Consider the following 23,140-nt stretch of genomic DNA (forward strand, 5'->3'; position numbering starts at 1 on the left):
AGTATCCCACTTTGTAGATATATCTCAGTTTGTTACTCCATTCATCCAGTGGACATCCAATATATGGGTTATATTCACCTTTGGCTATTGTGAATTTGTTGCTGTGAAAATTCCTATACAAATATTTGTTTGAATACTTGTTTTCAGTCCTTTGCGGGTATATTCCTAATTGTAGAATTTCAGGGTCATATTGTAATTCTATGTTTAATTATTTCAGAACTGCCAGAATGCTTTCGAAAGCAGCTGCATTATTTTACATTCCCACCACCAGTGCCTGAGGGTTCTGATTTCTCTGCATCCTCATCCACACTTGTTGTTTTCTGGCCTGATTCTGCCCTGGTGGGTGTGAAGTTTTGATTTACATCTCTCCAATGACTAAGTATGTCCAGCATCTTCATTATTGAACATTTGTATATCTTTTGGGGGAAGATACCTATTCAAGTCCTTTGCTCATTTTTATTTTTATTTTTATTTTATTTTTTTTGTCTTTTTGCTATTTTTTGGGCCGCTCCCGCGGCATATGGAGGTTCCCAGGCTAGGGGTCCAATCGGAGCTGTAGCCACCGGCCTACGCCAGAGCCACAGCAACTCGGGATCCGAGCCGTGTCTGCGACCTACACCACAGCTCACGGCAACGCCGGATCGTTAACCCACTGAGCAAGGAAGAGCAGGGACCGAACCCGCAACCTCATGGTTCCCAGTCGGATTCGTTAACCACTGCGCCACAACGGCATGGCATGACGGGAACTCCCTTTGCTCATTTTTAAATTGGATTATTTGTCTTTTTGTTGTTGAACTGTAGGAATTCTTTATGTATTCTAGGTACAAGTGCCTTGTCACCTATATGATTTGCAAAAATTTTCTTCCATGCTGTAGGTTGTCTTCACTTTCTTGGTGGTGACTTTTGAAGCACAAAGATTTTTAATTTTGACAAAGTCCAATATGGACTTCAAAATGCAGCATATGGAGTTCCCGGGCCGGGGATCAGATCTGAGCTGAAGTTGCAGCCTATATCGCAGCTGTGGCAACACCTGTGTCAGGTCAGGGATTGCACCTGTATCCTGGCACTGCAGAGACACTGCTGATCCCAATGCTCCACAGCGGAACTCCCTGCCTCACTTTCTTGATTGCCATTGCTTTGTATAAGTTTTGCAGTCAAGAAGTGTGAATCTTCCTAATTTGTCTTTTTTTCCTCAAGGGTGTTTCGGCTGTTATGGGGCCCTTTGCAATTCCATATGGATTTTAAAATCAGTTTGTCAGTTTCTACCAGGATGTTATGGGATTCTGATAGGGATTGCATCAAATCTGTACCTCATTTTGGGAAGTATTGCCATCTTAATGCTAAGCTTTTTGATCCATGAACATGTCTTTCCATTTAATTATGTCTTTAATTCGGCAATGTTTTCAAGTTTAAGTGTTCCACTTTCTTGCTTAGGTTTATTCCAAAGTATTTTATTTATTTTATTTTTAAATTTTTGCTCTTTTGGGGCCTACACAAGGCTTAGGGACATTGCCAGGCTAGGAGTTGAATTGGAGCTACAGCTTCTGGCCTACGCCATAGCCACCACAACACAAGATCCGAGCTGTGTCTTCCACCTACACCACAGCTCCCAGCAATGCTGGATCCTTAACCCTCTGAGCGAGGCCAGGGATTGAAACTGCATCCTCATGGTTACTAGTCAGATTTGTTTATGCTGCACCATGACAGGAACTTCCAGTATTTTATTCTTTTTGATACTGTTGTAAATGGAGCTGTTTTCTTAATTTCTGTTTCCCATTGTTATGAGCGTACAGAAATATAATTCATTCTTGTATATTGATCTCTTATTCTACAATCCTGTTGACCTGGTTTATTCTATTAGTTTTTTAGTGGATCTCTTAGGATTTTCTATTTGTAAATCATGTCAGCTGCATTCAGAGATAGTTTTACTTCTTCCTTTGCAATCTGAATACCTTTTCTTTTTTCACCTAATTGCTCTGCATAGAACTAATAGTATATTTTTGAGTAGAAGTGGCAAGAGTGGACATCCTTGTCTGATATTTGATGTTAGGAAAAAGACATTTCACTGTTGAATATTGTATTAGCTGTGGGTTTTTAAAGAAATCAGTTGCAGGAAGTTGCCTTCTATTTGTTGAGTGTTTTTATCACAAAAGAGTGTTGAATCTTTTGTGTGTGTGTATGTATTTTAGGACTGAACTTTCAGCATACGGAAATTCCCAGGCTAGGGGTCCAATTGGAGCTGCAGCTGCCAGCCTATGCCACAGCCACAGCAATGCAAGATCTGAGCCACGGCTGCCACCTACACCACAGCTTGCAGCAACACCAGATCCTTTAACCCACTGAGCGAGGCCAGGGATCAAACCCGCATCCTCATGAATACTGGTTGGGTTCTTAACCTGCTCAGCCACAATGGGAACTCCAAGAGTGTTGAATCTTGTAAGATACTTTTTCTGTCAGGTGATCATATGATCTGTTTGATTGATATATATTACATTAGTGGATTTTCAGATGTCAAACCAACCTAGCATTGTTGAATAAGTCCCACTTGGTCATGGTGTATAATCCTTTTCATATGTTGCTAGATTTGGTCTCCTAGTATTTTATTGAGGTTTTGTTTTTCTCCTTTTTCTTTCTTTCTTTCTTTTTTCTTTTCTTTTTTGGCCACCCTGCAGCATATGGAGTTCCTGAGTCAGGGGTCAGATCCAAACTGCAGTTGCAACCTAAGCCACAGGTGTGGCAATGCCAGATCCTGAACCCGCTGTGCAGGGCCAGGGATTGACTGTGTCCCAGGGCTCCCAGGACACTGCTTATCACATTGTGCCACAGTGGGAACTCCTTGTTGAGGAATTTTGCATCTGTATTTATAAAATATATTAGTCTAGTTTTCTTGTGATGTCTTTGATTTGGATAGCGAGTAATACTGGCCTTGTAAAATCTGTTTGGAAATGTGTCCTTTTATTCTTTATAAGAATTTGAGAAGAAATGGTATCAATTCTTTAAATATTTGATAGATTTTAGCAGTGAAGCCATTTGGATCTAGGCTTTGTCAAATATTGTTTTTAATTCTTATTAAAGGTATCATTTCCTTCATTTTATAGATGAGGAAACTGAGACTCAGAAAGGTAATGGCAGAGCTGGGATATGAATCTTAATCTTATGTCAAGCACTAGGATGATAACAGTAGCTAATATGTTAATTATGTGTTTCTAACCACACTGGGTATCTTAACAAAACAATCCCCTGCCACAGTCCCATCAGCAAGTACTCACTTAGTGATCACTTCAACTTTACTGTACCCATTTCCAAACAGAGAATCTGACACTTGAGACTGTGATTTGCCCTACTGAGCCATGGCCAGGAAGTAAGTGGTAGGGCTCTGCTTCTCACTTCAAGGCTGCCTGACTCTGGAGGTGGCCCTGTTAATTGTTTTTCTCTGTTGTGTGCAGTGAAAGCAGCTGTGCCGCATGTGGGTAGCTGAGCCCAGATCAGGTTCAACCTTGGAAGTGAATGGCCTGGCCCGGAAAGCCCAGCCCTTTGGAAGCCCCTGCTTTTCTCCTTTCTCTCTGCTCTGTAGGTGACACTGCTCTGTGGCTGTAGCAAAAGAACCTATATGTCATTCTGATTTTGTGTACTTAGGATGAAAACCTGTATAACATATGTCGCTATGTGTAATCTATGACTTTTAAAGGTATTTTAATGTGTAAGCCAGCCAGTCGATTTCTGTGGTAGTTTTCAATAAAGACATTCAAAGCCCTTTCCATATTTATATTAATATTCATATTGTTAGATTAGATGGTGTTTGAGTGAAGAGGAAAAATTGTCTCCTTTTTTCAAATTAGACACTTCCTCACATGTCCACTCACATTGAATAGTGGGCCACAGAAAGCCGATCTGATATCTCTGTGTGTACAGGGACTGGGTGGGTGGTGGACCTCACAGAGAGTAGGGAGGGTTGACCTTCTGCAGGGTCAGGTGGCTGCTCTCTAGGCCAGGCAGCCAGTGTTCTGGGAGCCCCTGGAACAAGGGACTCCACTCTGCAGAACCAGGTTGTCCTGGTCGCATCAGCTGGTACTGGTGCTCTCCTGTGGGGGTACCATCCTGTCCAGGCCGGCCATGTGGCTTCCTCTGGGGCTGGGCAGGGGACTGGCCCCTCTCTGACTGTGCAGCCCTGGAGGAGCAGAGCTGGGTGTCTAGCTGCTTCTGCTCAGGCCTGCAGTCAGTCTTCCCTGCAGCCCCTCTCCCCTATCTCTGCCTTTAGAGATATGCGCTTTCCTTTCTGGGTGCGTGGTGGTTTCGTGGTGGGCCTGGTGTCCTCCTGTGAGCCTTCCCTCCTGAGGCCCAGCTGAGCGGAGAACGCTCCCACTCCATTCAGTTACGGGTGCATGACAACTTTCTGTCTTCCACAGTTTGTGGTTGCATTTGCTCTCTCATAGGCTCCTTTGCAGTATCCTTTCTCATGTCCTTTGGTGTTTACACCTGCTTTTATTCCTTTCCTGTCATTTTATTAGGATCTGCAGAAGGAGTAGAGATAAGTGTCATTTGTGTTTGTTTCATAAATTACCTCTCCGAGTCCTTTGTGTAATTTTCTATTGGAATTTTCATGTTTATTCAGAATCTATAAAAACTTTATACATGAAGGATATTAACTTTTTAACATATGGCGTGATTCTCACTTCGTCTGTGTTAACTTACTGGAAGGTAACGTCGAGGGTTCCAGCTTCTGCAAACTTGTGCAGATGGCTGGGTGGGGAAGTGGATCCTGAGACCAGCTGGCTGTGCGTCAGCTTTTGGGTGGATGTGTTTTCCTTTTGGTTTTCACCACCTCGGGGAAGCCGTCTTAGCTCCTCCAACCTGAGAGGTATGTGGACTGTTTCACACATGGAGGACCCTGGCCAAGTGGAAGCGAGTCGTTTGCCATCTCCTCGACCACTTTCCCTTAGCGTCTGGTCCCGGTAGTCAGCTGGAAAGGCCTGGCAGCAGCTGGGTAGAGGAACACGGGTGCTCCCCAGGCTGCCAAGGCTTTGTTGCCTCAGCCCAGCCGCATGCCCCAAGCCTGGAGAGAGGCCACCCCTGCACACGCCTTGAAAGGGTAGAAGGAGACTGGCAGGACTTGCTGCCTCCTGCACTTCGCAGCGGGCTCAGGGCCACGAGGAAGGGACTTGGTGGGCAGGAATTCGCAGCAGCCCCACTTGTGTCCCATCTGGTGTGAGCGGACAGGTGGTAGTTAGCCCCCCTCTGTCCTTAGGGGGTCAGAGGGCTGGTTTTCAGCTGCACTGTGAACGTTTGACCACGTTCTGTTCCCACGTGTGTTTTCTTGGGGCTCCTTCTACCCTCGCCAGAATGAACGGAATGTCCTGCATTAGCAGACAGGAAAATGACATTGCCGTGCAGCCTAGGAAACCTCAGTCAGGTGGGGCCTTGTTGATCCTAAAGTCTGATGTTGTCAGCGCACATGTCTGTTGGACAGCTAGCTGGAATTAAGGGTCTGAACTGACCCATGAGGAAGCCCAGGAGTGCTAGCTTGGTGGTACTTCCTGTCCCCAGATCCTCTGGTTTATTTGGGAAGTGGCTATGGTGAGTGATCACCTCTGACATGACCCCTCCCTGAGTTGGTCTTTTCCTCTGTCTCACTGCCACCTCATGATCAATCCAGGCCTTTCTCAGGCCCGGTTTTCCATCATAGCTTCTTAGCCCAACCCCTTACTTTTTGTACCTTCCTGTCTAAAAGGTCCAATATGCTACAGTCAGACCTCTTGTCATCCTCGTCTCTGCTCTCCATCACAATTTTTGCTACTCTTTTCCAAGACCCGGCTTTTGACTCTTGGTTGCAGTTGGGCTCCTGGTAGCGGTCGGCACCAGTTTAATTCTGAGTTGCTCGGATTATCCTGTCTGTGTTGGAAAGCTCTTGAAGACAGAGGTGGTTTGCTTGGGTTGAATTCTCCACTGCATATTTGGTCTTGTGGCAACACTCGTGAGCCGGCACTGCTCTCAGACAGCAGAGTGCTGATGTCTGGGGAAAATGCCTAAAAGCGGAAAAATTACCTTGGCAGACTGAGGAAAAAGGCACAGTATCATAATTTGGGAGAGGGAGGGTTCTTCAGCTTCAAGTCTACAGATAACTTCACTTTGGAGTTTTCTTATCTATAAAGAGGGGAGGAGTTGGAGCGGGATGTCTTTAATTCCCACCCAACCCTGAAGGACTAATTTTCTTTCATTCTTTACCTTGATCTTTCTCTTGAAATTAAAGCTGATGAGCTGTTTCTGGATCTTAATTTAGGAATTTTTCATTTCTTTGTAATTCTTTCCCTGACGCATTTTGCAGTTTTCTCTGGGTATGTGCTGTTAAAGGAAATTTGGATTTGCCATTTGGCTACTTGTAAGGAGAGCAGACAAAATGCCATACTATTCTGGGGTTTTTTGGGTTTTGTTTTCTTTTCCACTAGGAGCAAGTAGAGCTTTCACTTGAGGGCTTGACTTTAACATAATTTTTGTTCTCCCACAGACACGATGAGGCGAGTGGTACGGCAGAGCAAGTTTCGGCATGTGTTTGGACAAGCGGTAAAAAATGACCAGTGTTACGATGATATCCGGGTTTCTCGAGTGACCTGGGATAGTTCCTTTTGCGCTGTCAATCCCAGATTTGTCGCCATAATCATAGAAGCTAGTGGGGGAGGAGCGTTCCTTGTGCTCCCTTTGCACAAGGTAAGTAATCTGACTTTCCATCCTCTTAGACACTCTCTGGTAATCTCTGTTTAGTCCGCAATAGATTGATTTTGGAGATTGATAGTTCACTAAGCATTGTGCGATTTCTAGGGTCATTAGACTCTGATGTAACTGAGGTTAAGTTCCACACGCTTTACTAACCACATCAGGTTTTCTCTGACAGAGAATCATTAAACAGAGTGGTGAACTCTTCTGGGCAGGCCCTCAAGGGATGGAAGAGATTCTTATGATGATGCTGTGAGCATGGACAGGCATATTAGTCTTATGATCTGGTTAGTAATCATCCATTTTTCATAAAAATTTTTCTACAAAGTACAGTTTTAAAAACAGTTACATTTTGGAGTTACCTAGTGGCTCAGCAAGTTGACGGTCCGGCGTTGTCACTCCTAGTTACTGCTGTGGGAACCATGTATATCATGGGTGTGGCAAAATAAAAAATATGTTTTTAGGAGTTCCCGTCATGGCTCAGTGGTAACAAACCCAGTTAGTATTCATGAGGAGTTGGGTTTGATCCCTGGTCCTGCTCAGTGGGTTAAGGTTCAGAGTTGCCGTGAGCTCTGGTGTAGGTTGCAGATGTGGCTTGGATCACACATTGCTGTGGCTGTGATGTAGGCTGGCAGCTGCAGGTCCAATTCGACCCCTAGCCTGGAAACTTCCATATGCTGCAGGTGCAGCCCTAAAAAGACCAAAAAAAAAAAAAAAAGTTTTTAAATGGTCAGAAATTTAAATGGTCAGAAATTTATAAGATTATAAGATACTCTTTTGTGTGTGTGAAGTCAGTGAGGACTGAAATGTTTTTGTTTTTGAATGGTAAATGCGATGAGAGCTCAAGAAAATGTCTACAAACAGTGGAGATTTCAAGTCTGGACAACACTGAGTTTCCCCATAGGATCTGAACAGAGTTAACAAGGGGTGGAAATACAGTGTCTTTACTGAAAGTGGGTCCGTGTGACCTTGAACCTCACTGGGCTTCCTGGTTCTCCCTTTTTCTGACTTTATCCTGCCAGAGAGCCCTCTCCAATATGGAGGAGAAGATAGGAGATGTGTGATTTTTCTGACCATTCTTGACAATTGTAGATGAAAATCTGTACCAGCTTTAACAGGAAATCCCAGAATTGCAAATAATGGGGGGCGGGAAACACAGTAAAGAGAGAGCCTGGAAAGAGTCGTTTTTCTGATTAGCTTTCAGGAGGAAAGTGAGTTTGGTGAGTCCTGAGCCCTAATGATAAGGGCCCAGAACCGGTGAGGATGCAGATGTTGGGTCACGTTACAGCTGTTTCCACTCTGCTGAGAACAGTGGGTCTCCCTGAGTCTGAAACATGCATATTAGGGGCATGTCTCATCATAACAGACCATGTGATACTGAAAGTGGTTGCAGTAATGTGAATTTCTGTCAAAGAATCATTTCCCATTATATTTTGGTGTTTTTTCCTTAGGAAAACTCTCGCTGGGAAAACTTCCAGTTCTCTTGTACTTTCATTCTCTCAGATGCTCATGACTAACTTGTTTTATTTTAACATCTGATTTGTACCTCCATGACTGGATTGATGTGCTGGTACACAATAGGACCCTCTCTCTACGGAAATGAGAGATGGATGCCTCTGGGGAACAAATCCTATATGTGTTTCCAAACGTACCTTCTTATTGGCAAAGCTGCTGGTCATGTTTAAAGGAGACTTTTCATTAAATTGAGATTAAATTTTCTACTCAAATACTGCTCAAATGTTTTTGCGGCGAAAACCATTAGTTTAGTGGCGAATAATACATCATACAGTTTTAACTGTACTCACCTGCTTTTGGAGTGGGAGTTTGGATTTAATGCTGGGTTTGCATTTGGTCTCCATGACTTTTTAGTTGATTTGTTCTCCAGGAGCAAGGAGCGTGTAGAAACTTGACTTCTCAGTGGTGGGTTTTATGGCACCTAGTTGAGAAGATGCCTCAGCTAGTCAGCGAAGATCGGCCACTGAAGCATCATGATCTCTTTTGGAGTAAAGGAGGGATACCTTTGAGACAATTTTTGCTTAAAAGAAATGGAACAAGTCAATCAAGAAGCCCAAGATACACTTTTATTGGCTAATCTTCTTTTGAGTTCCAACAGTTCTCTTCAAGTTCCACATCGACAGAAGGCTCTGTGATTCTGTCTTTGCTTTTACAAACCATGGGAAACTGAAGAGTTCGTTCGTACTGTTTAAGGGAGACCTGAATGCAGTTCCTAAACTAACTGAATCTTATGCTTTGGTTTTCAGTTGCCTTAAGTGGTCTGCACCTAATAAATAGTGCTTTATTTTAGTGCTTTGTTCTCTAAACAGCTGTATAGGAATGAGGATAGAAGAAGTGGCTTCAAAAATTATGTTTGGGAAGTTCCTGTTGTTGCTCAGGGGTAATGAACCCAACTAGTATCCATGAGGACACAGGTTCGATCCCTGGCCTCGTTCACTGGGTTAAGGATCCAGTGTTGCAGTGAGCTGTGGGGTAGGTCGCAGATGCAGCCTGGATCCTGCATTGCTGTGGCTGTTGTGTAGGTGTGCAGTCATAGCTCTGATTTGACCCCTAGCCTGGGAACTTCTATATGCCGCCAGTGTGGCCCTAACAAGAAAAAAAAAGTTTGGATGAAGTGTTGGTTTTTGAAGGCCCCTCCAGAGGCACAGCCTTCTTTCCCAGGCCTATAATACATTCTATGTGGCTTTGCTCCTTAAATAATTTGTGTTGAAGGAGATGACATTGGCATAAACTAAGCCCAGTAGCAGCCATTGGAAGTAAGGTCAATACTTGGGGAAATCGATTTTTATAGTAGACAGATTCACTCAAACTCTGTGTGTTTTTTATACATTAACGTGTGTGTATTGAGCCCTGAGGGTCAGTGTGGCGTCAAGGAAAGAACATGAGTCTGGAAGTTGGGGAGGTGGAAGTCCATTTCTGCTCAGTCACTGACTTGTGGGACATGGTTATGTCACTTTGTCCTTCTGCTCAGCTACTTCTCTGTCTGTAATGTGGGGGACTGTGTATGAAAGTGGTTTCTGCTTGGGCAGGTCTAGATGATCTCAGAAGTACCTCTCATCTCCTGTGGCTCTCAATTTTAACATGATTTCTTCTTTTTTTTTTTCTTTCATCTTTTTAGGGCCACACTTATGGCATATGGAAGTTCCCAGGCTAGGGGTCAGTTGGATCTACAGCTGCTGCTATACCACAGCCCCAGCAACATGGGATCCAAGCCGTGTCTGTAATGTACACCACAGCTCACGGCAGTGCCAGATCCTTAACCCACGGAGTGAGGCCAGGGATTGAACCCGAGTCCTCATGGGTACTAGTTGGGTTTGTTACTGCTGAGCAGCAAAGGGAACTCCTAACATGATTTCTTTTTTTTTTTTTAGGGCTGCGCCCGTGGCATACGGAGGTTCCCAGGCTAGGGGTTGAATCGGAACTGTAGCCACCAGCTTACACCAGAGCCACAGCAACTCCAGATCCGAGCCACGTCTGAGACCTACACCACAGCTCATGGCAACACCGCATCCTTAACCCACTGAGTGAGGCCAGGGATTGAACTCACAACCTCATGGTTCCTAGTCAGATTCGTTTCCGCTGCGCCATGACGGGAACTCCTAACATGATTTCTAATGCAGCTGGTTTGCTACCCAAAATTCAGCACAGGGTACACTGTTGTTCCATTTTTTCCCTCCTTAGTGCCAACACATGTAACTTTGGGAAGTAGATGCCTTGTATCTTGTAGCTGCTTTTCCACCAAGGGCAAGGCTGAGCCCAGCAAAGAAAAGTGGTCTGTGGCCGCTGCAGACAGTTCTGTGTCTCGGGAACTCTTGAAAGGACCTGCTGTGATGACAGGGCCTAGTGAGGAGCCCTCAAGTGTCAGGTGATATCCCTTTTTCTTCCTCAGACCCTGTCCCTTGACTGCTTACTACTAAGGCTGCTAGAAAATAGGATGATGTGCCACCTTGTTGGGGAACCTACATTTCTGACTGCTTTTTACTGCCCTCTTGATATCTATGACCTTATAATTTTGGTATGGTAAGGAATATTTGAATAAGGATTTACGCTTTTATAGATGATATTTCACTGTTTATTTAATGTGAAATCTTCATTGTTCTTTGCCTGTTCACATGTGATGAGTTGGTTTGATTGTTTAAGTTGAGCGTCTGCTGGATGCCAGCATCTCTGCCCCCCGGAAGCACTGCATCTAGCTGTGCTCACTTTCCTAATCCCCCAGGAGGATGCTGGTACTGAGGTGTTGTCTCCCTTTTAGAAGTGCAGCCTTGAAGGGGAAGGAAAATGAGGACCCCCGGTGAATCCATTCATCCTTAATACAGGCCCCTGCCCTGGAAAAGTGATCCTGCAACTTCAGTGTTTTAGCAACTTTGAAATAGTTCTGTAATGAGGTACTGCTTTCACTTAAAAGCAAAGAAAAACCAAATTCTCACATAACATGAAATGATGCTTGTAATGGAGAGTACAGGAAGTGATGCTCTGGGAGTGTATTGGGCTCCTGTACATGTTGATAGCAGTCTAGGATTTCACTAAACATGAACTTAAGGAGATGAGTTTGGTTTTTAATAACTATCTCAGAGGCTTCTGGTAATGTGTGTGTTGTTGTGTGCCCCCTCCTCCGCCCTTACTTTTTATTTTTTCCTGCTTATGGTCAGCCAGGTCAGTTTTGCTGATGCTTTGGGGGCTTTCTGTCCATATTAATATTGAATATGTGTGTATTGATCTTAAGATGTATTATGACTCTTTCTGAAAGGCTCTCATTTTAAAACATGGCCTTCTGTGAATTTCTCTTCAAAGTTGACCAGCATCAGCAGGAAATAGGACTTACCATTGTAACCTCCTGAGGCTTGTGGCTAGATTCTAGGAGAATCATGGCCTCTCTTTTCCAGGACTTAAAGTTAAAAATGGAAAGAGTAATAGAGACAATTACATTAAAAGGTATACACAGCAAGAGGTAAGCTTAGGAATGAATATATGTTTATTTAAGTATATGGTTTATGAGGTCCCCCCCCCCGAAGGTTTTATTAGAGAAGGTAGGATCTTAAGAGGTCACTGCTAGAGGACTCAGCCCCGAGGTGGGGCGATTCAGATTAGCAGATGTGATTCAGGCATTCTTTTGTAATGCTTCTGTCAAGCTGTGGCATGCCATTCTGTCATGACTTTTCAAGGTGTGGCTTAGTACATTTTCTGGTTCTTTGGTCTTTCAGAGAATGAATAATGCAGTCTTGCTGAATAGAAGTTGGCTTTGTGGTTTTGGCAGTAGGGTTTTTTCCCCCCATAACTGCACAAGCTGCCTTGTCAGGAGCACACAGGTTTTGCCCCCCTGTGCCCTCAACCACGTGTGCACGAGCAAGCCTCTCCTTGTGTAGGAGCCACACTCGTGATGTGGCACTGAGGCACTCCCATTCCTGTTGTGAGTCACGGTGGCTCACACAAACACAGCAGTGTGCATGTGCATGCACATACGCGCACTAGAACTTCAGAAGACCATGAACCTGGAAATCCTAACTTAAGCAAGGGTTGGGAGAGTTGGTTAGAACCCTATGCTCTTGATCTCTTACCATGTGCGTGGATGGAGGGAGGATGCAAATCAGAGGGCTCCATCTTCTTTAAATCGCCTCCTCCCTTCCTCCCTTGACTGTTCTTGCTTTGGAGTTCTGAAGTGATGGCTAATTTCTTTCTCTTTCTCTCTCTCTTTTTTTTTTTTTTTTTTTGTCTTTTTAGGGCATGTGGAAGTTCCCAGGCTTGGGGTTGAATTGGAGCTGAAGCTGCCGGCCTACACCACAGTCATAGGTACTCCAGATTGCCGACCTACTGAGCGAGGCCAGGGATCGAACCCACATCCTCATGGATACTAGTTGGTTTTGTTTCTGTTGGGCCACACGGGAACTCCCCTGGTGGCTGATTTCATCTTCCTAGTAATTGCCTTGGAGAGCAGCTCTGCCCTGGGCCACTTTGGGATGGGTGTGGCCAAGTATTTGTTAACCTTTTGGGTCACTGTCTCCTCTCCTTGCTCCGCTGGTGTAGCTGTGCAGTGCCTTCTTATACACAATTATGTTTCTCCCATTTATTTTAGGAACTGTGTTGGGAATATTCGAGAGCTTGCTTTATTTTATGTCTGTGAACTATCATTTCACTCATTTTGTGCTCTTTTTTTCAACCGGAGTTTGTGAAAGATTTCAGCCCTACAGAAAATCATTTCAGTGAATATTCTCTAAGTTCTCTTAAGGAGGCATAGCTACACCTTCTTGATGCAGAGGAGAGAAATTAATTCATTACATAAAGTAGCTGCCTTAGGGCATTAGGATTTAACTCTTTCACAGAACTTGGATTGACAAGGGCTGCTTTAGAGTATTTTCCTGTCATATTTATTGAAGAAGAAATTTATTGAGGGAGAAATCTTGGCTCATTTCAGTCAGTGTTCTAAGTGTTGCTGCTGCTTTTTTTTTAGGGCGTCACACACAGCATATGGAGGTTCCCAGGTTAGGGATCAAATCGGAGCTATAGCCACAGCAATGCGGGATCTGAGCCGAGCCTGTGATCTACACCATAGCTCATGGCAAAGCTGGATCCCTACTGAGCAAGGGGATCGAACCTGCATCCTCATGGATACTAGTCTTGATTCTTTTCCACTGAGCCACAGTGGGGACTCTTTAGTGCTGCCTCTTAATGTTTAGTATCCAACTAAGATTTCACGTCTCATGTGCTGAGACAGTCATCCTCTGGGTTTCCTTAGCTGCTTGTCTCAGGCTGCTGGTACCATAGGCTGCATTATAACGTAATTATTTTCTTAGCCACATAACAGATAAAAGGAGAGTGGCTGGAATTAAATGCTCCTGATCTCATTCCCTTGGATTTGGGTGTGTGTAAACTGGGTGGCTATTTGTATGATAGCAACTTGATGAAGCTTTCCCCTCTCACCTTACTCTGCTGTGTGGAAGCCTCCAAGTTGGCCTCCAGTGGTCCTCACCTCCTTGCATTCATGCCATTGTATGGCTCCCTCCCACATTAAATAGGCCAGCCTGTGTAACCACTAGGATATGGAAGAATTGGTGGAGTCTGACTTCTGAGACTAGGTCCTAAGAGCACGTTGGCATCGTCCCCTTTGTTTCTTTTGGAGCCACCATGTGGTAAAGACACTCAGGCAGTGCTAACTTAGCAATAGACAGCCCTAATTTAGCAACCACATGAGTGTGCCCTCTTGAAGGTGGACCCTTCAGCCCCTCTGGCTGCCACCTTGACTCATGAGAACGCTGAGCCAGAACCACTCAGATTAACTACTTTTGAGCTCCTGACCCACAGAAACTGTGTGAGATAAGAAATGTTTATTGTTTCAAGTAGCTAAATTTTAGGGTAGCTTATTAAGCAAGCAATTGATAACTAAAGCATGTCCAGTTGACCCTTGAACAACCAGGGGTTAGGGGCACAGACCCACAGGCACTTGAAAATCTGCATGTAAGTTTACATTTGGCTTTCTCTACCCATGGTTCTGAACCCACAGATTGAAACAACTGTGGATCTTGTAGTATGTATATATTGGGAAATTCTGCATGTAAGTGGACTCCATGTAAGTTCAAACCCATGTTGTTCAAGGGTCAGCCATATTCTCAGAGTTGCTGCTTGACACATAATGTTAGGCCACACAGTGCATAAATAAAGGAGTGATTCCAAATGACCTAAAAGGCCTTTGGGTAATTTTAAACACTGTTTACATCTCTCCTTTAAAAAAAAACTATATAGATTAATATATACAGATATTTAACATTCTTTAATAAAATTTTCATTTTGAATAATTGAGGGATTGTGTACAGCAGCAAGAGCAGGTTATATTAGATGGCAAGATTTGGTTATTGCACATTCTGTGATACTGTCATAGAAGCTAAAAATGTGTTATAAGGTTATAGTACTTTAAAAAATTACATTAATTCATTCACATACTTATTTCTTGGACATTTGAACAACTGCTCTGTGCCAGGACCTGTGTGAATTCTTGCTCTTATAAAAAGCTTTGCTAACAGTTGACCTCGATTTCTCCAGTGGGGAAATTTGTCTGCTGAAAGGGCACTTACACAGTGATGGGAGCTGAGTTCTAACTGAGGCTCGGAAGTCAAGGAAGGTTCTCTTGGAAGTCAGATTTCTCCTGAGTGAAGAACCAGGGATGAAGCAGAAGAGGAGCCCAGCCATTGCACTAAACTGATGTGTTAGAAGAGGGGCTCTGTTCCCAGCTGGGGCAAGAGCAAGGGAGGAACCACATTCCTCCCTCTTGTGTTGAGATGGCCTTTTCTAGTACTGGGGAAATGGAATGTGTGATGGGAGGAGGACTAGGAGGAGCTATAGGACAGCTTTCTGGTAGAAAAATTACATACATCTTGGCTCTTTTTTTCCTTCACTTCCAGCATAAATAGTGCAAAGTTGGTGTTCGCCTCCACTATGATATGGAGAATAAGCCCTGTTCTGCATTTTAGGATTATTGTTAAAAACTGGGTCCACATAGCATCTTTCCACTGTTTGACCTTCAGGAAAAGGCAGTGACTTCATGTCATAGTCATAAAAATGAGGCTCCAAAGTGACATCACAATGTGCTTGGAGGGTCCCCTTCCTACATGGTGTCTTAGTTTTTGCACACGGTGTGGGGGGGTGCTGTCATACCCCCATTCTACAGTGGCAGAAATTGAAACTCAGACTGAGTGATTGCCCAAAGCCATGAGGTCTTTCGTGGATTAGAACCTAGGTCTCTGAGTCTTTATTTGATTTGTATGTGTATATTTTTCACTAACATTTTTTTCCCCAGTGAGTGAAAGATTTTCTAAAAAATAGAAATCATGGTCTAATTGACACTTAATCCTTTGCATTCTTCCTCTGGGATTAGAAGGCTATTTCATTTTGAATAATTGAGGGATTGTGTATAGCAGCAATCCCAGTGTTTTGTTTAATAACAAAAACACTAGCTTGTCAGGGCTCTGGTTCTGGCAGCTTGGAGAATCGTCTTAAGGTTTAGAAAGTCCTTGGTCTGTAGCCTGCCTCACGAGGAGACAGCAGCAGCGATGGAGTTGCAGCATTTCACATCATTGTGGGCTTCCTCTAAGCACCAGGCGCTGTTCTAAGAAGGGCCTTCTTTCACAGACTGGTTCAAAAGGAATGGCAGTCCCCTGATGGTGCTTTTCTCTGCACCCCGGTCACTGCCAGCACCTGCTGGATTTGCATTGGCTGCACCTCCCCCTTACTGTACGGCTGCTGACAGGCAATTTCCATTCCCACAAATAGCGGTGCTCCATTTTGGACGAGGGTGGCAGGGCCTGTAGCCTTTTGTATAGATGGGGACCTTGGGCACAGGGTAGTGGAAGGGGCAGGGGAGTGTATTCCTGCCGGTGTCCTGGTGTGTCCTGGGATGCTCACTCACCGCCTCCTGGAATAGATGCTGTGTGTTGCGCTGAGCACCTTCACTGTCGGTGGTCTGGGCCGGGAAAGGCTGGGGGTGGGCGGTGGAGGGTGCAGGGGGAGGGCACCAGGTGCAGAACAATGACTTCCAAATTATGTCCCGAGCTGCCAGCCCTGCGAGCACTGCACGGCCTCATTACCACATGAAGCACCACAGAAGGGCCTTTTCATCTTCTCCCAGTGGCTGTTTTCCACAGTCTTGCTGGGGGCTGGGGTGGGGAGGGGACACCCTCCTCACCCCAGTTAACAATGGAGCACAAAGTCCTGGCAGGAGGAACCTCACAATGTGCCCTGGAGCTATTTTTGATTCCTGCGAGTGGCTGTGACTCAGAGTGTGCCCTGGCTCCCCCTCCCCTCCCCCCTGCCCTGGGAGATGAGCAGGCCGCCTGTCCTTTGTGCGTTTCCTTGGCCGCTTCTGCGGCTGCTGCAGTTCACTGATATGTCCACAGCAGCCGGCCCGCAGGCCTGACAGGGCTCTGACAGTGGTTTTTACCATATATGGCCATCAGAGCGCTGGGGCTGTCAGCCGGCCAGGATAATTTCCTTCCTTTGCTTTGATTGGCTGCAAGGCGGCTCAGAGAATGGTGGGATCCGGGAGTGTGTGGTGAAGGGAAGCCACTGAGTCAAGTGCAAAGAACGTTTAACTCTTTCCTGGTTATCCAAGTACACCGGCAAGTGCTGCCAGTTGAAGCCTCAGAGTGTAAACGTGATGATAACCCAAGCGGGGGAAGCAAAGAGCAGGTTTCCGAATACCGATCACTAAAATAGACTTGGTTCAGTGGACAAATTTCTGCCGACCTAGTTTGTCCAGAAGCCTCTTTATAACCATATGTAGAAAATGTTCTGCTCTCTCCACATTGAATACGTGCTAGCTGGGGGTGGGAACTGAGCTGAGCCCGGGAGGGAAGGCCAAGTCAGGAGGGCGGGGGCTGGAGCACGTGTTGGCTTTCTCAGAGGAACAGGGACTTGGGTTTCCTTTCTGGCTGAGCTTTAAGTTGTGAGTAAATGATACAGGCTACTGAATTGGGTCTGTGCTCTGGTCTTCCTGCTTGTTTACAACCTCTGCAAGATGTGAGCTGCCTAGGCCATGTAGCCCAAGGCTTTTGCCCAAAGAAAAAAAAATTTTTTCTGTCTCTCATGCCCCACTTCAAGGGAGGTAGTTTTCTTCTGAGGCTTGTGGGTAAAGCAGTGCAGAGCTAGATATTGGGAAGGTAGCTCTGGAGCTTTTCATCATTCACAGGGGTCCCATGGGAGGAATCTCCATTGTCGTTGGAGATGACGCTCAGTCCAAATGGTTAGGCAACCAGTTTCTCTCCTTTTGCATTGGATAGCGAAGGCTTTGTTTTAATTTCCTACATTTTCACTTAGATCCATAGTTCTTTTCGCCGTCTAGCTTTTCTTTTTCTGTTTTTTTTTTTCCTTTCTAGGGCTGTACCCGAGGCATGTGGAATTTCCCAGGCTAAGGCTCCGACTGGAGCTGCAGCTGCCAGCCTACACTACAGCCACAGCAACTCGGGATCTGAGCTGTGTCTGTGACCTACACCACATTTCACAGCAACGCTGAGGCCAAGGATTGAACCTGCATCCTCATGGATACTAGTCGAGTTCTTAACCTGCTGAGCCGTAACAGGAACTCCTAGCTTTTCCTTTCAAGCTGAATTGTATTTTGACTAAGTTGTATCTCGTCTTGGGTTCCTAGTTTTATTTGTTCTCAGACCCAAAAGATCTTATGGAATTAGTCGTCTGCAGTGATGAGGTTTTCTGCTTTATGAATTTTTTTTGTTAGGTCAGGAAGTTAGGAAATAGAGCTTCTCCATTTCCTGTTGCATATTTAGGCATGATTAAGGAAATGCCAACTCTTCTACTCTTATGCTTTGTGATAATAAAATATCTATAGTTTTACAGTAACTTCCCTCAAGTTCTTAATGGACTTTTAAAATGGTCTATTCATTGTTAAACCCAGTTTTTAAAGAGGACCTGTGATGCCAAAATGGTTTGCTTGGCATTGTCACTTGTGGCCATAAAGAATGTTCCTTTTGCTCCTAGGCAGGTGAGGTCTCTGCAGAGCCATGCTGCCTCTCCCCGGCAGCTTTAGTTGCTGGCTTACTTTACAGGACCGGGTAACCCAATCTGTGTGTTCTATTCCACAGTACCTCCTCTTACCCTCAAGGTTGGCGTTTCTTGTTGCCTTAAAGTAAAACCTCCTCGGGATGTTTTATTCCTTCATCTAGAGCTGTTACTTTCAGTGACCGGCCTGTCAGCAGGTCCTGGACTGTGAGCATCAGTCTTCCTGGTCCCACAATCACAGTCACTATAGCTCCTCCCCATGGAGGAGCAGGGCCTAAGGAGACTTCAGTGAAACATGTATCCACATAAATACACTGTTCCAAGAAAAAGGAAGTTGGAAAAAAGGAAAACCCACTTCAATAGATATCCTTTTTTTATTCCTTTGAACTCTGTGCAGTGTGAATGGAGCCCTTATGCCCAGGCTGCAAATTTTTCCTTTGCTTCCGAGCACATGTTTGACTTGCCATTTTCCTTGCTGAGAGTTCAAGAGCTCTCACTGTGTTACTCCAAGGCCAGTAATGAGTTACTATCTGTGACTGTGAAAAGATCTTTTAATGTATGGACAGTGTGATAAAGCTGTTGAACTTTGGACACACCAAGTGATTTTGATCAGCCTCCCCCTCCCCCAATGAAAACTTATAGAAATATTAAGTAGAGATGAGCAGTCTGGGGGAAAAAGTCTTTGTTCCTTAAGTCAAGATGGGGAAGGGGCTGTTTGGGCCTTCCATCTGAGGGTGGTGTATCCAGTCTGGATAATAAGCACAGATTATAATAATGGATTATAAAGTGGCTGAAAAAAAAGACTGCAGGTTAGAGTTTGGGAGAAAGGTCCTGGGAGCTGCCTGTGCTGGACTGGCTAAGGGAGACAGCCTAGGAAGCAGTCAGAGCCCAGTGCCCAGGGACAGTTTGTGCTGCTACGACTGAGCTCCAGAAAGTAGACTAGGAAAACCCTATATGTGGAACACCTGAGCATCTTAGAGGGAATACTGGATTTGACTGATGAAATTAGTGAGCATTACTTTTTGACACCATGGGAGTTTTTAACTTTGTGGAAACATATGTCAGTCATGAGACGGAATAAGCCTGCCAGCTAAAGTGTTGTGTGGCTTTGACCAAATGTTGCTTTTGGAAGGAATCAATAATGGTTGGATCAATACTCCTTGGCATCAGTTTGCTAGCATCTTCAGCTAATGTTGAACAAGTTAATGGGTGTATCGAAAACAATTACCATGCAAGGGTCAGTCTTCCATTAAGAAGCAATCATTCTGAATGATTGATGCAAAGATCATATTGGAAGCATCCCCGTGTTGTATTTTGAAACTCTGGGAGGGTGAAAATGTCTGCTGCTACACCTAATACACCATTAGCTCCCTAGAAAACACATCCCAGAGTGGAACTCCTTTATGGAGACATCTGTGAGATTGATGTACATATCTGTTTATATATAAGAGATTTTTTTTTTGATTGCACGGCGTGTAGGATGAGTGCACTTCTTAAACATGGATTTCTTTTTGAAAAGGGTCAAATAAGTAAGATATACTGTTAGATGTATGTGGAAGCAATTGTGATTTCCTATTGAAACTAATGGGAAATACTTTTACAACTGGAAATATAATTTCATAAGAGTTACATGGAATTTTGTATGCATAAGGAGGAATGTTAAAATTGCAAACATTCCTTCTTAGAGCAGTTATATAAAAATATGTATTTACTGTTGCTTAAATTTTAATTTTTTTTTTTACTTCCCCTCCCAGAAAAAGTCTGTAGGAGGGAAGTATTGCCTACCTGTAGGTTTAGTTGAAGCATCCGTAGTCTCTGGGAGCTCTTGCTGAGTCTTTCGGCTACTATGAAATTTTTGAGGACTTACCCAAACCCAAACGAGATGATAGTGCTGGTGTCTAGGTGGTTTCCCACCACCATGAGGGCTGCTGGCTGGAACGTGTCAAAGCCATCAGCCTCAGTTTGGGCTGCCACATGGAAATTGTGCTGTCACGCGTCCCCCTCGTGCCAGCGCTACATACACTTTGGAGACTGAATTTTCGCTGAGGCTGATGTTGCTGGGCCTCCACCAGCAGGCAATGGGATCTTTCATATAATAATAATAATCCATAAGCCAATGCCTTGACCTCTTTCCCTGATGTCCCTCAAGTGTATGAACGAGGGTCTTGGCTAAAGCCTTTGGGAACCTTGGCGTTGGTCACTTGCGCCACTAGACTTGCTGGTAATTCTTATCACGTGGAGTTTTAACAAGAGAGGTACAATAAAATGCTCTGCTGGCATGTGATTAACTCGTAGGTAAGCGATACATTTAAATAATTATTTAAAGCAGGAAGTCTAAATGTCTGACTGGCTATTCTCAGCTGAACTTTAAATTCCATGCTAGCAGAGTAGTATTCTAGACGATGTAACTAATGTGACACATCCTTAATGAAACAGTGGACTGATTTGTTAGTAAATGAAATTATTCTCTATATAAGCCTTGGGAAATTGATGAGTAGTTCCTAAAATAAATCACTGTTTAGTCAAGGAAGATACTTAAAAGCTATTATTAAGTTCTTGTCAATCTTCCATCCTTAGTATTTGTTTAAATTTGCTGCTTAGACGCACAGGTAAGCGGTGTTGTCATCATGACTTGCAGTGATGTCTTTCTAAATGGTCCTTCACAATCTAGAATTAGACATGGTTCCTTGGTTTATTCACTGGATGGTAAATGAGGATGTGTCATGATTATGAATGAGAAATGCATTCTCTTTTGATCCCAGCGCAAAGTAACTTCCAGAAATGATGTGCCCTCATCCTTACCATATAAGGTCATTATTATATGGTTTCCTTCAGTTTCCATGGACTTGAACTCTCAGCAGTTTATAATTGCTCAGCTCCGCCCTTTTAAAGATACATACGGGGTGAAATATGATGCTGTGCTTTTGATTAGATTTTGTTATGGCTAAGAAGCTATTTGGAGGTACAAGCTCTTGTCATCAAGGCAGCTGATACTAGACTGGATGTTGAGAATATTTTCCATGTAAAACCATCAGTGTGCATTTAAAATGGCAGTTTTTCTCACATTTTCTTTCTTTTCTATCTCTCTCTCTGTTTTTTGGCCACGCCTGCAGCATGTGGAAGTTCCTGGGCCAGGGATCAAACCTGTACCATGGCGGCCACCCAAACTGGTACACTGACAACACCAGATCCCTAACCTGTTATGCCACAAAGAAACTCCTTTTTTTCCCCCTTTTTTGAGAAGAGTTTGCATCAATAGTTATAAGTCACATAGGCTTGAGGTTCTCTTCCTCGTACTGTATGAAGGTAGTACCTTCCTTATGTAATGAGTTTGGCAATGTGTCTGTTTTCTCTTTGCTGGGAACTTTGGTTTGAGATGATTTCTTCCTTGAATGTTTGGTAAAACTCATCTGTAAAACCCACTGGGCCTATTATTTTTGGTATTTAGTGATTGATCGATTGATTGATAAGGGGGACGGTGATGTGTGGAGTTACGGTACTGGCTCTTTTATGGTTATGGGTCTCTTTAGGTTTTCTACTTATTGAAAAGGCTTTGATACATTATGTGTTTTCTAGGAGGTTCCTTATTTCATCTGGAATTTTAAGATTTGTTTTAGCGGGGAGTTCCCGTTGTGGCGCAGTGGTTAACGAATCCGACTAGGAACCATGAGGTTGCGGGTTCGGTCCCTGCCCTTGCTCAGTGGGTTAACGATCTGGCGTTGCCGTGAGCTGTGGTGTAGGTTGCAGACGCGGCTCGGATCCTGCGTTGCTGTGGCTCTGGCGTAGGCCGGTGGCTACAGTTCCAATTCAACCCCTAGCCTGGGAACCTCCATATGCCGTGGGAGCGGCCCCAAAGAAATAGCAAAAAGACAAAAAAAAAAAAAAAAAAAAAAAAGATTTGTTTTAGCTATTGCTCACAAGTTTTTAGTTTATATTTTTCTATTAGTTTTTTTTTTTTTTTTTTTTTTTTTTTTTTTTTTTTTTTTTTTTTGTCTTTTTGTCTTTGTTGTTGTTGTTGCTATTTCTTGGGCCGCTCCCGCGGCATATGGAGGTTCCCAGGCTAGGGTTGAATCGGAGCCGTAGCCACCAGCCTACGCCAGAGCCACAGCAACGCGGGATCCGAGCCTCGTCTGCAACCTATACCACAGCTCATGGCAATGCCGGATCGTTAACCCACTGAGCAAGGGCAGGGACCGAACCCGCGACCTCATGGTTCCTAGTCGGATTCGTTAACCACTGCGCCACGACGGGAACTCCTTTTCTATTAGTTTTTAATTGTGTTGCATTGTACTCAGAACATGCTCTATAGAATATTGATTCCTTGGTAGTTTTTGAGATTTCCTTTGTGGTGCCCTAGTTGTTTACAAAAATAAGTGTTTAGTATGTGCTTGGGGGGGAGAAATGTGTGTTTTAAAATGTTGACTACAAGATTGTGTATATCCATTAGATCAAGCTTGTTACTTTTGTTAAAGGTGTTTGTATTTATACTGATTTTTGTCTCTTTGATCTCTTAAATCTTTATTAATATCTCTTAAGATTATGGTTGTGTCATTTCCTCCTAGTTCTGTCAGTTTCTGCCTTATTTTGAAGCTGTGTATCTAGACGTGTTAAAGTTCATAGTGACTATAGCTTTCCCCTGAATCGTTTCTTTAAATGCTTTTAAAATGCATTTCACCTTAAAACCTATTTGTTCTAGTATAGCCACCTGGTATATATTTTTATATCCTCTCCTTTTTAAATGTGTCTTGTGGCTGGTTTTAATCTGACCTGAAACACCTTGTCTTTTAGCTGATGAGTTGAAGTCATTCGTATTTACCACAATTTGTGATTTATGATTGGTTTTATTTCCGCCATCTTATTTGTGTTTTCTAATGTTCGTGGTTTCCTTGCCTTTTTTTGTCTTTATTTCCTCTTT

General features: G+C 44.0%; 1 protein-coding gene across 2 annotated transcripts in view; it reads left to right on the plus strand.

Annotated features, from left to right (window-relative positions):
* Positions 1 to 23,140, plus strand: part of CORO1C (coronin 1C) — an 83,815-nt gene that overhangs the window by 28,862 nt on the left and 31,813 nt on the right. For both annotated transcript variants that reach the window (XM_005670752.4, XM_001929345.7), the window contains exon 2: positions 6,503 to 6,702. In XM_005670752.4, the coding sequence (XP_005670809.3) occupies positions 6,503 to 6,702 (200 nt within the window). The remainder of the gene's footprint in view (positions 1 to 6,502; positions 6,703 to 23,140) is intronic.

Source organism: Sus scrofa, chromosome 14 (assembly GCF_054392235.1).
Source record: "Sus scrofa isolate SSC_HxYL_T2T_F1_AM1 chromosome 14, Sscrofa_HxYL_maternal_Yorkshire_Landrace_v2.0, whole genome shotgun sequence".
Classification (NCBI taxonomy): Eukaryota; Metazoa; Chordata; class Mammalia; order Artiodactyla; family Suidae; genus Sus; species Sus scrofa.